This window comes from Tupaia chinensis, unplaced genomic scaffold, assembly GCF_000334495.1.
Source record: "Tupaia chinensis unplaced genomic scaffold, TupChi_1.0 Scaffold000567_2, whole genome shotgun sequence".
Classification (NCBI taxonomy): domain Eukaryota; kingdom Metazoa; phylum Chordata; class Mammalia; order Scandentia; family Tupaiidae; genus Tupaia; species Tupaia belangeri.
The window spans coordinates 99,623-117,540 of NW_006160081.1; the positions used below are offsets into that span (position 1 = coordinate 99,623).

The 17,918-nt window shown below is 43.6% G+C and overlaps 1 protein-coding gene across 4 annotated transcripts in view; it reads right to left on the bottom strand.

Annotated features, from left to right (window-relative positions):
- Positions 1-17,918, bottom strand: part of SH3KBP1 (SH3 domain containing kinase binding protein 1) — a gene marked incomplete at its 5' end in the record, with an annotated part of 236,129 nt that overhangs the window by 75,962 nt on the left and 142,249 nt on the right. For all 4 annotated transcript variants that reach the window (XM_027775482.1, XM_014591386.1, XM_006157986.2 and 1 more), the window contains 1 exon segment: positions 6,583-6,690. In XM_027775482.1, coding sequence (XP_027631283.1) covers positions 6,583-6,690 — 108 coding nt within the window.

The window sequence follows — 17,918 nt, forward strand, 5'->3', positions numbered from 1 at the left end:
ACTCCACTCTCTGGCAAGACTGGCCAGTTCCAAGCAGAAGAGCCTGTTAGCTGGCTCAACTGTTCTTCTTGGCAGGAATTTTGATTTGCCATGGTGCATCCAGCTAAGTTCTCTGGAAATGCCCATATGTGAGGCTGAAGAAGGGATACAAGTGGACAGTTCCTGATCAGGGAACCTCTGACAGTTTTAGAAATACTTGGGGGCTTCTGCTTTGCCCTTTTCTCCCTGCCTCAGGGGATCAGTCACACCTTTTAAGTGCACATCTAGGGCCATGTTCTGGATAATGAGAGTGTTAACTGCTCCCTGTGTACCCTACAGAGTCCCCAGCAACTACCTGCCCTGTCACTCACATAGCAGATCCCTGGAACTATGGTATAGCCTGGTCTTGGAAGGGTCTGTCCCTAGTTTCCTGCTACAGCCTCCAGCCTGGTGACCCATATCCATATTCTCCCTCTTGGCCAGGTCCATCCAGGCTGATGGCCTACTAGGTGATCAGCCTGGTTTTGGCATTCAATTTCTCTCTCAGATTCTCTCTCTCAGTTCATTCCCTTGGCTCACCTCTTCACTCTACCCTACCCATTCAGGAAATGATGTTTTGATTTCATGCCGAGACTGTATGCCAGGGTGGGAGAACCTGGGCCCCTGTTGTCTGGGAAGAGACAAAGAAGGGGAATCTGCTAGGAGCTCAGTTTCTCCCTGGACCTCCCTCCATTCTTCCTCCTCTTTTATACCACTACAAGAGAGAGCAGAAAACAGTAGACGAGGGGCAGAAGGAAAGGAAGGTTCACCTTGGTAACAAATGACCCAAGGACAAGGGATTCCTGACTGCCAACCATGTACCACACACACTGTTAGGCCCCATGAAGGAGAAACAGGTGGCATGGACTCTGCCTTTAAAGACATTACAGTTCAGACAGAGCAATCAGAGAGAACTACAATAGGCAAGAGGACGTGGAATGAGGTGGTGAACTGGAAAAGTACAGGCTATAAGTATCACCAGAGAAAGGAGAGGAGACACCACCCAGGTGGCTTCAGGGAAGTCCATTATGGTTGTGTGACTAGGACATGGGTGACATTAAGACCTTAACAGCCCTATTCCTCTACAAGTAAAACCACCCAGGAAACGAAACGTACAAGACAGATAATGTTGTAGATCTTTTTTTTTTTTTTCATAAGGCTGCTTACTAGAAGCACATATTAGCCAGTCAGATGGTGTGGTGGTTAAGGGGGCCAGATCCCACATGGCTAACTATGCAGTTCAAATTGTGGCAGCTTAAAAAAATATACTCCAGGCATGTGTGTGTGTGTGCTTGTCCAGAGTCCCAAGAGGAAAATGGAAGAGAAGAAATTGCAGCATGGCCATCTTCCCAAGGGAAGATTTCTCAATTTCTCTCTCATGCTCTCTCTCATGCTCTCTCTCTCTCTGGTGGGTGCATGCACCCTGTAGCAAAACAAAAAAACAAACAAACAAAAAGAAGTAGAAGTAAAGAAGGTCATATTTTTCTTTTGGAAGACTAAAAAATTGGGTTATCAGGAAAGTCATGATGCATTTTTACATAGAAAACCATAGAAAAATATGTCATGACTCTCCCAATGAGCTAATAATTTATGAGGCATCTTTAGAAATTAGAAAGAACAATAATAACTCTCAAAAGGCTGAAGGACATGAGTAGGAACAATTTTAGCTAAGAATACATTTTTATAAGCGGTGTTGTCAGAAGATGGGGCTAAGGTAAAGGGCCTGCTAAGAACCTGGTAAGCAGAAGGTAGTGAAACCAGTAGAATGCACCTATACAGGGTCAGCTATTACAGCAATCAAGCAAGAGATTTCTTTTTCTGTAAAAGTCTGGAACCTATGAGACTTCTGCTAAGTGCTCCAAAACAATTTTAAGAGCCTGGGCTGGCACATGACAGTAACCGAGGAAGTGGGATATTTGACTGTATCGCGTGTGTCTGGAGATTGATATGAACAGGAAGGATCAGGTCTCTCAGGAAAATGGAGAGAAACGGGGAGCTGCTGAGGCTGACCGTGCAGGGTTCCTGCCAGTATTATCTGGACCTAGCGGAATTCAACATACGGCTTCCTTGGCAAACCTTTCCTTTTGGTGAATGAAGGGGCCTTAAGTGATACTTGCCAGCCCCTTTGTACAGACAACTAATTCCTCTTGTTTCTGGTAGAACCCGGCTTCTAAGAAATCAGGCCCATGGGGGCAAATGCCTAGGGCAGGCAGACCCATGCTTCCCAGGATGGCTGACATGTCAGTATTTGTGATTGGTAAGCTAGCAGCCTGCTACTCAACCAAGTCTCTGTGAGTCAGAAAAGGTGAGCCTGCATCATAGCGGCAGGGACCTTTGTCCCAAGTCCCTGAGGCTAAGAAGAGAAGCTGCACTGTGGAGCATTCACTAGGTAAACACCCGTGGGACCCTCGACAACATCCTCATTCTCAACACAGCACAAACTCTGAAGGGCCCTCCAAATCAGTGCACGCTAGAACGGTAACGTCTTCTGGTGATTTGAACAGATTCTCTTAGAAGAACTGGAGCCTTCAACTTTCAGAAAATACTATCTTTCAAATACACCATCTTCCAGAATATCTATTCTAGGATTTTCCTCTTTTTAATGGCAGTGAGAAGTCGTTTCCACCGTTTTTAAGAGTCCAAGTTCCCTGTTATCCTTCAGTAACAATGACTGAGCATGGGCATTGCTTCATTAGAGCTCTCAGAATATTTAATCTTTCCACCCTAATATTCAATTTTACTGTCAAAGCTCAAAATAAACAGACAGCCATTGAATCTAGGTTCTCTTATAAATAGCTTACATAATTGCTCTAAAATATGCATGAAGAGATCAACCAGAGCTCTCCTGGAATATCTTGAGGAAAAGCCCCAAAGCATTTATCACCCTCGGGAGAGAAAATCCTGCGCAATCTCAGAAAGAAAGATTGCTAGGAATTCCAAAAGGCCTTGTGGTAGCCACCCAAACTCACACCCCAAGCAGAAAATACGGAGGCCTCGTCAGAATGCTCTGGTGATCCTACTGAGTCAAGAGGCCTGCCATGGACCAAATGTCTACCCTAATCAGCACAGGTCGTCCTCTTCTCTGGGTGAGTGCTCACAACCCCAGTCGCAGGCAAGACAACATGACATCTGCTGAAACCCGTGGCAGAATGTTTCAGACACTGTCATTCACACAGAGCCTTCGTGTTAATGATTCTAATCATCTTTACAGTGTCAACTCAGCAAATGGCAGGTGCATCTCCAGTCACGCTGTCACCAACTCACCAATACTCTGAGTGCAGCACTGAAGGCTGGTATAACATCCAATGCAAGCTGGCTGGCTGCTTTTATAGGCCAGAGGGGATGAAAAGGGATGTTAAAGTTGGAATTTTCTAAAAGCTAAATGTCACATTATACAATCACTTTTCAGCTGTAGGTATTACTTTGTCTGACAGTTATGACTATTGTTTCCCTAAAATTGGGTTTTCTGCTTCATAGAGACAAGGTTAAAAGACCTATCAAAAAAATTGTGGCTGTTTGTTTGGGGTGTGAGAGATGCCCATGGGGCTCCAAAGAGCACGCACGCCCCAACGAACAAGCCAGGCAGAATCCACTCATCACTGACAACTTCACTCTCCTGGTAGGAGTGCTTCCTTTAATAGGTTATGTAATACAGAGCTTCTAGAAAAGTGCATAATAGAGTCTCTCACCTGAGTGAATTTATTGCCCTACTAAGCTATGACAAGGAACTAGAAGGCAGAGTGCCACAATAGAGGCAACCACAGCCTTTGCCCATTTGCTAAGAAAATGATCCAATTTCACCTTCACCTTCAAAACCATAATGCCTATCACCACAATCAGTATAACTATGTGGGATGATGCATATACTAATTAGCTAGATTTAGTCAATCCATGATGTATAAATACTTGAAAATGGTTGTGTGTGTACATACACAGTAAATACAAACAATTACATCTGTCAATTAAAAAAAAAGTACTACTTTAATCAGAACCAACAAGGTAGCAAATGTCTAGTAAGATGTAATGCTTGCTAAGATTCCTTGGTCAAAGGGAGAGTGGTTACCATGAAGATCTGGGTATCCAAATGTATGTCAACCTGATAGCTTTTACCAGCCTCCAGAGATCAGTGAGAAGGATGAAATGGGTAGTGTGGACGAACCCCTTGTCTCCATTCACTTGGAGAGTCCCACACTGGGTGTCCTTTCAGAAACATTTGGCAGGTCTCTATAGCCTTGAACACCAGACCTGGTACCCAACTCTAAGGACACAAGGGAGGCAATGGTGTGTGTAGTTTACTTCCGATCAACCAGCATCATGGTTAGCCCAGGGAAAGGACTCAATAAATACTGAGTGAGTGAATGAATGAAAAGAAAAACTAATTGTCAGGCAGAAGATCCAAAAGAAATATGAGAAATAACATGAAGATTATGCCATTCTTACGTATCTCTACAAGAGTATTCTAGAAATTACTAGATTTTTAAATGACTATGATGCAAGTTCTTAGATGCATCTGGATGCTCAGAAAAGTTCACCAAGACTCCAAGATACCTGTGTTGATCTGATCAGCTGAAACAGAACTGGAGCCAACCTTCTATCATTATTCCACAGTTTCAGCCAAAGTCTTCCCACTCTCGAGGTAACAGCAATTATAAAGACTGGAATAGTCAACCTATATGGAACATTTACCAACTACCAGGCACTGTGCTGCATATGAATTTTTGTTAAGATGCACAGTATTGGGCATCATCTCAGTTAACTTTCTCGATAGCTCATCATGGTAGGTATGATTATTCTCACAATTTTATGGAGGAGGGGTTGAGGCTTAGAGACATTCAGTGACTTGGCCTTAACTACAGAATGTGTAAGTGACAGAGCCAAGATTTGAACCCAGGTTTAGTTCAAGCTACAGCCTAGAGTCACAACCACTATACTCTACAATGCTTGCCAAACATCATTTCTACTACCTACTATTTCAAAACATTTCCTGTCCAGCAATTACTAAGTGTTTAACGTCCATTTTTCTTAGTGACTGATTTTCTGTCAACTGACAATCCACTATTATTATAGTCATCAGTAAAAACGCTTCAAAGTGATTTTTCTTGGTAGAAAATTTCCTTATTGAATGATGATCCCTTTCTGTGTTTGCATGAATTTATTTCCCCCCTAAAATATGAGGAGGATTGTAAGGTGGGGCTGTCGTGACTTAGACATGCTATTTACCAGCACTTTCTAAACTGTAACTTGCAAACAAATCCCCTGGGAATCTTCCTAAAATGCAGAGTTTGACGTTCCAGATCTGGGGGCGGGGGTCTGGGGCATTTCTAATAAGCTCCCAGGGGATGCTGATGTCTCCGGTTCATGGACCACACTTTTAGTATCAAGGAATGAAGAAACAAGAAGCAGAATTCAGATTCTCTAGAACACAAACTTAGATTCCAAGAGAGAACAACAGGTATGGAACAGAACATCCTTTACTGACAGTAATACAAAAGAGCAAGCTATCAAAAAGCCTAAAAAGCGTGACCTGAGCTTCAAGTCAATCTAATGGTCTGTGGGGCATAATCCTGGTGGGTGTCAACACTATCTTGTTTCTTAAACAATTGCATCTGTTCACCTAAGCAGCATGCACACCATTAAATGCTAGCTCAGTATCCTTGGCAACCAATCCACCAGTACTGTAGTTATGCTTCCCACACTTCTGCTCTACTTATCTTCTGGTGATATGTCAAGGCTGGGTTCAGCATGGTCCAGTAACACTGCCTCCATGGGCATGAAGTGGGCCTAGGCCAGGAAAGGTGGGCAGCAGGCATGAGAAAGCCTGAGCAAAAAGCCCTCAGGTGCAGGATGGCTAAGACCAAGTCACTATCCCCTTAAAGCCTGAGCAAAAAGCCCTGAGGTGCAGAACAGGATGGCTCAGACCAAGTCACTATCCCCTTATACAGTAAAATGCCTCTCAGTTTCCAACATTTCTTGTTGCATGATCGGCAGAGAAACAGTACACCTGGAGGCAAACGATGATAAATAGGCTCTTTCAAACACTGGGATTGTCATGGGTTCCCACGAAGAAAGAGAAAGCACGGGTGAGAGGTGTTTGCACATACACATATATGGACGCTCTGTGTCCTCAGCCTCATAATGTGCTTTTCAACCCCTTCCACAATATTGGCTGCCTCACCACCTGCAAGGACCATGTGACACAGAACATAGGCAGTCCATTTACCAAACAGACCGCCCAGGGTACTCACAGTTCATTTGGGCATCCAAAAGTGCCAGGTCCTATACTGAGCACTCTGTATACATTGTTATGCATGCTATACCCATGTTTACATGTGCAACAACCATAGACTAAGGACCATGCTACCAGCCGACAGATGAGTCCTAGAATGGACTCGTTATATGGTATAAAGTAGCCGAGGGCTCAGAACTTGGGTTCACTGAACATATAAATGCCAGTGCTCTTCAATGTTACACCAAACTCCCCCCATCCCACACTCCAAGTCCCATTATGGAAGTCACAATTCTGACAACATGTGAGGCACTGAGATCACAGCCACAGTGACTTACATTCCCCTCCTTTTCAAAGTCTGGTGGAAGTAACTTCACAAAGTTGTCAGGAAACACTCCTCGTCTGCCGTTGAGCTCACCGACCCACCAGCCTACATCGATGCAGTCCTAGAAAACAGGAGAGAAGAGAGTCAGAAATTGGGGCCAGCACCCTCCAGAGAAGTCTGACACCCCTCTTAGGGAGAATGGAGGTCCTTTCCCTAAGACCCCTAACAATGTGACAATGGTTACTAAGTCAAGACAAATCCCAAAATGTCAGAGAGGAGAACAGGAGCCCAAGTATGTGAGAGCTACTGGCTGGTATGCAAAACCCACTGCTGCGTTTAGACGCCCTGAATCAATAAGGTCTTTAAAGATGGGAGGGTACATACTTTCTTCATGTTAATTTTACTAAAATAAAAGTACTTCATTAACTGCAAAGGTGGCTTAGAAAATATCGCACGCACAAATGTCCTCTTTGATTAGCCTTCACAAAGCTTGTCAAAACTAAATAGGGCTTTGCAACCGTCAGCCAAGCATAAGAAAAAGCACACTTTATGTAAGCTCATTAATGTGCCACTCTCCTTCACCTTTTCCATTGGGTGTTGATGGGGCACAGTTGGCACCATGAAAAGCCATTCCCCCACCTTAAAAAACTCAATGCTTGCTTGCTAAATGAATGAATAAACCCATTCACTCTTCTAGATCAAACCTGCTTCCCTTTGAATCATCTCTGTTCTGTTCATTCATTCATCAAACATTTATTGAGTGCCTACTCTGTGCTGGGCACCAAGTCAGGTGCTAGGGAAAGGCAATGAGCAAAACTGGCAAGAGCATGGCCATGCCAACCTTCCATCCTGTGCCTAATGGCCCCTGGTTCTCCTGGGCACACAATATCATGCCACAAAACCACTCCTAGTTTTTCCCATTTAAAATCAGTTGGCAGTCTAATTCATTGTTGTCTTATAAAATATCTCACATTTGTCCTCTGGAAGACATTCCATTTGACCATCTGATCCAGGTGTCACCTCACCTACCATAAGCCTCCTCGTTTGTGCATCTCTACCCAGTCAAGGTGCAATATACACACACCACTGTCAAGTTCATCATCCTTGTGTAAAAACCTAGTCTGCAGACTCATGACCGGCAACTTCAAACTGAAACCAAAAACAGGCAAAAGTTCTCCAAAAAACTCAGGTAACACAGACTTCTAAATTTACTTTGGAAGCAAGATGATGATCAAGAAAGAGAGGAGATCATGTTCAGGGCCCATGGAGAGATGTCATGGTCCTCCACACCACTAACAGAGCCAGGAGGGCTCAAGCCATCAGATGTGTACCTGGCCTAGGGCCTTGCTGTAATCCTCTGGAGGACTATGGCTTATGTAGCTTGCTTGTGCCTTGCTAGATCAGACATTGCAGCAAGGTGAGGAACACATCTGACTTTGCCACCATTATACCCACAGCCCTTTGCGTGATGTATGATAGAAGTATTTGTGGAATCAATGAAGACTCATTTTAACCCTGAGTTCTGTGATACAATGTCCAATACTTGGATTACTTCAGGGCAAGATGACCTCTGTCTATCTGAACTCTCGAAGGCTTTATGGAAGTTAGCATAAAGTCTATCTCAAGTGAGAAGTAAAAAATCGCCACCCTCCCCTCCCCAGTGGTATCTGTTACAAGGATAAACTGATCCCTTAGAAGAGAATGCAGATTTTAGAAATCATTCCTTAGTCAATGGTATGGTTTGAACGTCTCCTCCAAAACTCCTGTTGCAACTTAACTGCCATTATGATGTATGTATGAAGTGGTGGGATCCTTAAGTGATTAAGTCATGAAGATTCTGTCTTCGTGATTGGATTAATACCATTTAAGGGAGTGGGTTAGGGATTGTAGAGTGGCCCTCACCTGATATGACTTCTTGAATTTATACTTCCCAGCCTTCAGAACTGTAAATAAATCTCTTTTCTTTATAAATTATAGTCCATGGTATCTTATTATAACAACAACAAAAAAAGGAAAAAGACAATCACAGTCTATAAATTCTAGTCCCCAACAACAACAACAACCACCCCCCAAAAAACAGACACTTGAAGCATCAAGTTCAGATGTACAGAACAAGGGTTCTAAAGACTTCCAGCGTGAGAGAATGCTTATCTTCCTAGAAAACTGACAATGAAAAGTCTAGGCAAATAGTCTATTCCTGCCTATGTCGCAGCACCCTATAAACAATCTAGCATCAGTCTTCAAAGGAGGGATTTATGAAGAGGGGTGATGGTGGCATGATTTGGTGGCTTCTGAGATTTTTTCTAACCATAAAATGTCATCAATCAATAATAATAGAAAAACTAAAGAAAGAGGAAGAGAGTAGAATTTCTTTATTCCTAATTCTCAGACATTAAGTCTTTCAGTCCAGAAGGCTCAGCTTCTACAGAGATTAGTGACATATTTTTTCCCCTTTTTTCCTGGGAGTATCCTCCTCATCTTCACAGTTCACCCTGAAACTCACCTTTAAGTAAGTGACTATGATGACTGTTTTACCTTTCCTCTAACACTCAGAAGTGTGCTAATTTGCATGTCATGATATTCAATTTGATCAATGTCTAGTAAATGAAAAATATATTTAAGTTCTGTAGTCATCAAACACACATAGAACATGGTCCCTACCCCCAAGGAGCTTAGAGTGAACGTGAAAGACACACACATAATATATGCAAGTAACTGCTCTGGTACCAAAAGAGGAGAGACACAGTAACAGCTTTTCAAATCATCTTAAATCTTTTCAGATGTGAAGGGTTTGCTTATGTGAAGACTGGACTTCTCTCCACATTTATTTCAGATTATCTGGTACAGAACTATGTCCACAAAAGGCATTCAAATATTGTCTGGTGCTACATTTCTTTCAAACTCTCTAACTCGTTCTAGTTCACGCTTTACTTTAGTCATATGCAAACAATAACCCAAGAAATTTTTTGCTTCATATGCAAGAAAACCAATAAAGAAAAATTTAATAAGAAAAGCCCTATCCAGAATAACTTTAGAACTCATGTACGCCTACAAAGGAAAACAGTGCATAATGACATTGTATTTATCATATCTCCCATTGGTGAGGACTGGCTTAGAGGGCTCATCTATGCTCTGCTCCTTAAGGAAAACAAAAAAGTGCTAATCGCCATGTAATTCAAAACAAGAGAGGGAAAGTGGAAGGGAGAACACAATATGTCTAATTGTTCTGACTGGTAGAAGGATAATGAGTCCCCTGGATGAGATGAGCAGTCAAAAAAGACAACTGCTAGGGTGGTTTAGAATACTAAGAGAAGGGAAAACCAGAGTCTGCTGCAGGACAGAAAACTGATACAGGGTTAGGATCCCTCAAGTGATATGGAGATTTACAGAGAACAGAGGTATTCTCCCCATCCCTAGCAATAGAGGGGAATTTCAGGAAAACAGAGTAACGTTGATAGCAAAATGAGAAGTAAAAATAAGTCCTTCTGAACAAGCCTGACAAAAGAAATAGCCTTTTGATGGCAGAGATGAGGAGAGAATTATTCATACGGAGGCTATGCTTCTGGAAATGTAAAACAGCAGCAAATTCAGTTTATTTATCAAGGACCTAAACTGTGCGGGATAGGAGAGGAATCCAGGGGAAAAAAGAAAATCAGCATATCCTCATGGGGCTCCCAGCCCAGAACCTCAAAACCCAAGGGGAGAGGCACACACCATGAGTCAAGGTGGTATAGAAACACTGACAGGACTGTGATAGATCTAAAAAACAATGGGACCAAGAGAAACTAGGCAGCCTGAAAGGACAGAATGAGGGCAAGAACCAAGGCAGTGAGTAACGTCAAGAGCAGAATCACTAAGTGTGAAGGAAGGAGAGGGAAAGTCATGGAAAACAATATTCAAGAACTGAAGCTTAGATCCAAGGCCCCAACCAACATCTAGGGAACAGTGATGTGAGGCGTGAGGCAAGATGGCAACCACGAGCAACAGAGACAGAATGAAGACATAGGTGCTTAATAACTTGTGATGCCAGAATGTCATCAAGGTGGAAGAAGATGTCCCCGAGGAGGATGGCAGGAGCTGTGTGAAGGCGGGATTATGAGGCAGTAGCTAACCACTGAGGGAAGAGATAGCGTGACCAGCATACTACACTTGGCTTCCAAACCTGGTACACCGTTGATAATTACACCAGGACCACGAGCATAACCCAAGATTACAGTCACTCTAGTGAGTTTTCAGTTCTACTAGTGAGTTTTCAGATCTAGTACAGATAAAGACGGGCAGATGCTAATACAGATGAGAAAGGTGATGGGATGCCCCGAGTGAGGTGGGAGGTGGAAATGAATAAAAGAGCACCATCCTGATGAGAGCGTCAGGACGAACGACGTAAAAAATAAGCCCTAGTGCCATGAAAACAGAAGAGTAGCCCTGGACTCTTATCAAGAGTAAGGGTATGGAAAGGAATTATATTCCCGACATAGAATGCTCACTCTTCCATAATCGAGTCTTCAAAATGGCCAACATGTTTTTTCTATGCCTCATTGCCAGGCAGATATTAGAATAGAATATATTTTTCCTTATAAAATGCAAATGATGCTTTTCCTTTTCAGGAATGAATTAACAGAGCCTCAGAGGTGCTGTACTCCACCTCTACGTTCTGCACCATCTTGGGTTGTCTGCGCTCAGCACCAGGGAGTATGCATGTGTCACTGGGTAGCTGCTATTCCCTATTTTGGATGACATTTTTTTCCTAAGTTTGTTTATTTATTTATTGAGAAAGAGAAAGCGACTGAGAAAGGGAGAGAGTGCAACTCTCCCCGTAACCTTCTAGCTAGCCAGGATCAGAGGCATGCCTGAGGGTGTGCCTGCCATGTTCAGGTTGACCTGGGGTCTGAACACCTGGCTTTCCCACATGGCTCTGAAATTTCACAGCAACATCCCACTGCCTGTGCCACCATGGCTGGGTCTGCCTCCCGTGATGAAGTGGAACTTAGAGGAGGAAGGGAACAACTGTGGGCCACGTGATGCTAAAGTTGCCCTCTAGTGCTGAAAACTCTCTGGGCCAGACAAGATGGCCCAATCCTCTCTCAGACTGTTTATTCTACATTTCTGAATTTTTAAGTATCAGTAGTACAGTGGTAACAGAACTGGACTTCTATGCGAAAGGTCCCAGGTTCATACACCAGGACCTCCCTGGGCATGCTGGGAGCCTGTGTCCATGCTTGTAACCCAGTTCAGGTCTATCTGTCTGTCTGTCTGTCTCTCTCTCTCTCTGAATAAATAAATAAAGAGACTTTAAAAAGCAGAACAAGAGGGACCAGTAGTTAGTGTAATGGTTATGTCACTGGACTCCCATGCAGTCAACTGCGGTTCAAGTCCCAGACCGGTGGCTTAAACTCATTCCTGGCACATGTGCATACATGCCCAAGATCCTGAGAGGAGAATGGAGGAGAAGGGACTGCAGCATGGCCATCCCTCCTGGGGGGTGATTTCTCGCTTTCTGTCTCTCTGTCTCTCTCTGTCTTTCTGGCGAGTGCACGCGCCCTATAGCAAAAACCTCTCAAAAAAAAAAAGCAGAAAAAGAAATCCCTCTGGGTCTCAGTTTTTTTCTCACAGAGAGAGACAGTGAGGGGGAAAGTGAGAAATCACCCACCCCCAGGGGCCATGGCCACACTGCAATCCCTTCTCCTCCATTCTCCTCCGGGGATTTTGAGTGTGCCCACACACACACACACACATGTCTGACATGATTTTCAAGCCACCAGGTCCAGGACTTGAACCATGATAGGCCATGTGGGAGTCTAGTGCCTTGACAACCATGCCACCTGATGGCCCCAGGTCTCGGTTTCTTAATATATTTACAAAATCTTTGCAAGATGTAAAAGAGTGGCACAACTGCTAGTTGTGGTTACTGTCATTGTGATTACATGGACTGGTCCCAGGGTCCCTGAGGGAATACTGTGACCAGGAAAGCTTAATTCAGCTCACATTCATTCGTCATGTGACTCAGCGCCATCCTTGGGTATACATGAGCCACACCTAACTTCTGCTGCCTTGGGTAAAACCCCCTGGCAGCAGCTCACACACTTAGAGGGGGGGCTGGGGGGGATGCCAAGGCCCTAGGGCGTATCTGAGGAAGGAGGCTTTGCCCAGACTTCAACATCAACATCGTGCCTTGGTCTATTCAATCCTGCCTCCATGACCCTGGGCAACCTGAAGTGCTCTAGCACTCCACACAGCTATCATGCCAGGGACCAAGTGACTCCTTGTCATGCGACCAGTTGGCACAGAGAGGGCCACATGAGCTGGGAGTCACCAGCAAGACCTGCTGTGTCTGCCTCTAGTCTAGGCGCTTCAAATCTGTAGAGAAGAAAAACTTGCCACCTGACTTGTAAACAGGTAAAAAGAATAAGCCACAAGGTCCTCTTGGGCTGATTTATTAAAAATGCAAAGTGATATATTAGACTAGTGGCTCTCATTTAGAGCTGAACATTTAGAATCACCTAGGGGGCCAGTGGCATGGTGGTTTAGGCAGCTGGATTCCACATGGTGGACTGTATGGTTCAAGTACCCAAATCAGCAATTTGAAAAATCCTAAGAGGAGACTGGAGAAGGGAATGTAGCATGACCATCCTCCCTCCCCCCTCCCCCCACCCCAGCCCACACACATACCCCGGGTTGCTTTCTCCTGGGAATTCTTAAAAATCCCAATGCCTAGGCTAGACCCCACACTGATTAAATCATCATGTCAGAGGGAGGAATGCAAGAAATTGGTGTGTTTAAAAAGCTGCTAGGCTGTTTCGATGTGTAGGTCGAAAATCAGTGATTCAGACCAGCCCTTCTCAAACTGATGTGTATACTGCTCATCTGGGGTCTTGTAAAAATGCCAATTCCGGTTCAATAGGTCTGAGCAGGTCTGAGAGTCAGCATTTCTAAGCTTCTCAGGTGATGCCAATGCTGCTGAGCCATGGACATTTCGCGTAGCAAGGTTCTTGAAAAAGGCAAGCTTCTTGAAAATGAAGCTCTTGTCCTCGCGCTTTCGTATCCAGCTGATACCAAGTGTAGTGCCTGGCACATACGGATTCTGATGAAATGCTGGCTGGCTGGCTGGCCCATCCTCCCTCAGACTGTCATTCTACTTCTCTCGATCTTCCAACATCACATGCGAGGTCAAGATGAACAGGAGGAAGCAGGTATAGGTGAGCTCCACACAGTAAGCTTCATCTTACCTGGTGAGCAGGCTTATCTGATGATCTGTACCGAATTTAGTATGTCTCCCTAATTGTGGTAAAAACTTACAAAGTACCCCCCAAAAACAGATGATTTTTTTTTTTTTAGGTATTATAAATGTCTTCTTTGAGTTCAAATGGAAAAAAAAAATGCAGCTTATAAATTTAACCTTCTTTTTCTTTTTCTTTTCTTTCTTTTTTTTTTAAGACAGGATCTCACAGTCCTCCTGCCTCAGCCTCACAGCTGGAACTATGGGCATGTAGCGCTTGCTTTGTTTTTTTAGTCAGTCTTGCTATTTTGCCCCAGCCAGCCTTGAGCTCATGATCCTTCAGCTTCAGCCTCCTTGAGTCACTGGGATTACAGGTGTAGGCCACCACGACTGGCCTTTAGGTTGAACCGGGATTCAAACCTGGGCCTCCCATGTGGTCCCAGCCTATGGAACACAGTGTCTTAGCAGTGTGCTTTAATTAATAAATATTTCAAACCAAAAAATGAAAAGATAAAGACAGGCTCACCACCTGGTCCAAATGAAAAAAAAAAAAAAGCACTCTTGTCAGTTGCTTCTCCTGTTGGTCAGCTGTCCCCATGCTCCCTGGGACCAATTTCTCAGAAGCTACCCTGTTTTTCATGAACTTTCCCAATGACTGAGATGTCATTTGAGGAGAAAAGTGAGTGTTGTACAACTTCAGTGTGGCTGTTAAGTGAGCCTCAGAGTGCCCTGAGGCGACCTCACACCCTCAGCATCCACCAGCAGTATGGAAACACCATTTAATATTTACTAATGACTGCTTTATGCATGGAGCTTGCGGGAGGCTGTTGAGGGTAAGCTCCATAGAAGCTAGAGCCCAGGAGCACTCAGCTCTGCCTCTGCTTGTTAGCACCTCCCCAAGAGATGCAATTATTCTGCATGGCTGGGATTTCTGCTCAGAATTTCCAACAGCCCTGTAAGTCAGTTACTAAAGCAGGCTCATCCGCATCATGGTTTATGAAGTAACAGGAAAAAAAGAGCACCATGGTCTATCTCAGTGTCAGGAAAAAATGCCTGGCAGACCACGGTTAAATGAGAAGCCTGAGGAGACAGTCTCACTCAGGAAAATGGCGCATTCTGAATGCCAACATCACAGGATCACTGAGGACTAGGAAGTTTTGTGATAACAAGAAGTCATAACTCAGAATTCATCTACTTGTAAAATATCCTGGCTCCTTATTAGGCAACAGCTTAAAGGCTCTGCTGTGTCAACTTCTGAGGTTTTCATTTCACATATTGTTTAACTTGCAATAAAAAAAACCTGGATGCATAACACACAAAAAGCAGTAAATATGCTTCCTTTTGGTCATGTTGAAACTAACTGAGGCATGTACTGATGCCTAAACACTGCACTAAGAAATGCCTCCATGCTTTTTTTTTTTTTGAACTACCCATACATCTTCCTTCATCATAGACCTTAGTCATCTGTGACCATACGCTCTCAGCAACTGTACATGCGATATTGTTGAGAGACTGGATTGTGTTTTCTTCCTTCCAAGAGTGTTGAGTTTTGTTACAGTAGACAGGTTACCTGCGGATAGGCTAGACCTGTCAACTCTTGTTTTTTAGGCTTGTTAGAGTTGATCTAGGGTAGTGCTATTCCTATGGATGGCGTTCCTGGATCCTCAGTGGATCCAGAGGTATTCAGCACTCCTGCTTTTTGTACTCTGCTGGGCCAGAATGCCAACATTTCTCACTACTGACGATCTCTGGGATATTCACTCAGCTCACAGTCCTCCAAGTCCTTATGTCCTGCCAGACCTAGAGGAGTGGCACTTTTGATGCCTAGCATAGTATATGGCTGAAAGACTCAAGGCACCTCTCTACAGATTTCTGAAACTCCTCTGTTGCACAAATTCACTCCTTTGTATTTTCCTGCTCTGAAAATTTCAGCAACCTCAGCAGCCCCGAATTACAGTTTCTGTTTCCTCTACTCAATGAGTCTGTGGCTCTTTGTTTGGGCTCCACTGTCCTTTGCTACACCTTCAAATGTGCCCCCGGGCAAAAGGCCAGGGTGGATATGAAACTCACTATTATGCTTCCCCACTCCCCAGGATCACATCCCTATACTATATATTGACCAATGCCTAAAAACAGCTGCTTCAAATATTTCATACAATTTTAGAGTTGTCTACAGCAAGAGGGTAAGGTTTTAAATATTTCATCCGATTTTAGAGTTGTCTACAGCAAGAGGGTAAGTCTAATACCCTTTATCATGTGGCAACCAGAAGTTGTATACCCCCTTAAAAAGACTGTCTCTATAATTAGAGCCAATTTATTTTATTCTAAATAAAGTAGAACTTTAGGCTCTATCTTTAAAAGTCTGAGCTATTTTGAGGTCTAATTCGCAAAAGAAGTCCTAGAGAAAGAATGTCTGAAACGAAGGTGCAGACAAGGGTTTTTAACTATGCTGGAGTTTCCTTTGCTAGATATACATACATTTCTCTAACAAGGAAGGTGAAATATTCCCTAAGGTGAAGTAGAGCCATTCCTAAACATCTTCGTACAGAAAGATAAATACATGCAGTATGTTAGTACCACCCAAACTTTTTCACATAACAGCATACATATAAAATCATAATATTTTAATGACATTCTACTCTTGGCTAAAGCTTATTAGAGGTCATAAGCCAGAGGGCCAGAGGTGGAGGTTCCAAACCCTAAGGTCTTTCCCACCCACCCTATAGAGCTGAAAGGATCACTCTCCTACACACTCATATAACACTCAGAGCACATGGGTTAAGAAATGCTACAGAACCCAGCCAGTGGCGTGGTGGTTAAGGCAGCTAGATCCCACTCGACTGACTGTGTGGTTCAAGTCCCAAACCCAGGATCTTGAAAAACACATCAGGCACATGTATGTATGTGCCCAAAATCCTGAAAGAAGGAAGAGACGGAGAAGGGATTGTGGCATGACACTCCCTCACGGAGGGATAAGTAAACGCAAGACCAGAGGAGTATGGCTACATCTGCCTGCCACCTTGGGGGAAAGGTGCCCAGGGAAAGGGGCACAGAGGTGGGGAAAGGCTCCTATATGAGAAATCTGTGGCCCTATATTACAAGAAGATATTCCCAGAAAGACTTCCCCTCTCTCTCTCTCTGTTTCTCTCCCTCTGTGTCTCTGTCTCTCTCTGACAAATTCACATGTCCTCTGGCAAAAGAAAAAAAGTTTTTTAGTTAAAAAAAATTTCTTCCACAGGAGAGCTTTCATAAAAGTCAAGCAGGCAGAAATCAGGAAGGCCTAAGGGAATTTAACAGAAGACAACCAAGGGCACAAGCCCCGAAGGCCCCTGTGCTCATAGACTGTTTCCATTTTAGAAAAAGATGCTTCTACCCAGAGCCTCTTCAGAGAATAGCACCCAACAGCTGCTGCCATGTTGGCTCAGCACCAGGGTCACCATTTATATGAGGCGCCTCTTGACATTTTAGGACACGATTGTGTAGTTTATACACAACAAATGTGCCAGAACTGCTTGGTGACTTTAGTATTTCATTTGCAACATATGTAATCTTATGTCTGCTCAGAAAGTGTTTATGTGTTAGCCTTTTTTTTCCCCCCTAATAGCAGAATGAAAGACTTCCTGCCCCCATAAATCCACTTCAAAAGTGGGTAATCACATGCAAAGGAAATGCTTAAACAGAGAGGGCCTTTCTCGTGTTCTTGTAATCTGGCTTTAAGCATGACGAGAGATATTAACTGTATATGAGGGCATGTGAGCAAGTCACACAAAATACAAATCATTAAGGTAGTGCTTTCATGTTTTTTTTCTGCCCATTTAAACATCATCGAGTATGCACACTTACGTAAGGATATGATTTCACAGGAACTACCTATTTCCTGCTTGCTAGGTCCTTTACACTGAGGTGACCACTTACTGTTAAATCTTAGCAGCTGTTGCCAACGGTATCTTCAGCTCACCCACAGCACATGGCTCAAGGTACACCTCTCAAGGACATGCGTCCGATAGCTGTGTTTTCATTTTCATTTGTGTTTAGAGAACTGTATTGACTCTGCAGCCAAATACATGCTTTTCTTCCATTAAAAGGATGGTAGATATGACAGAAAATCTTTTTACTTCATTGATAAAAAAAAA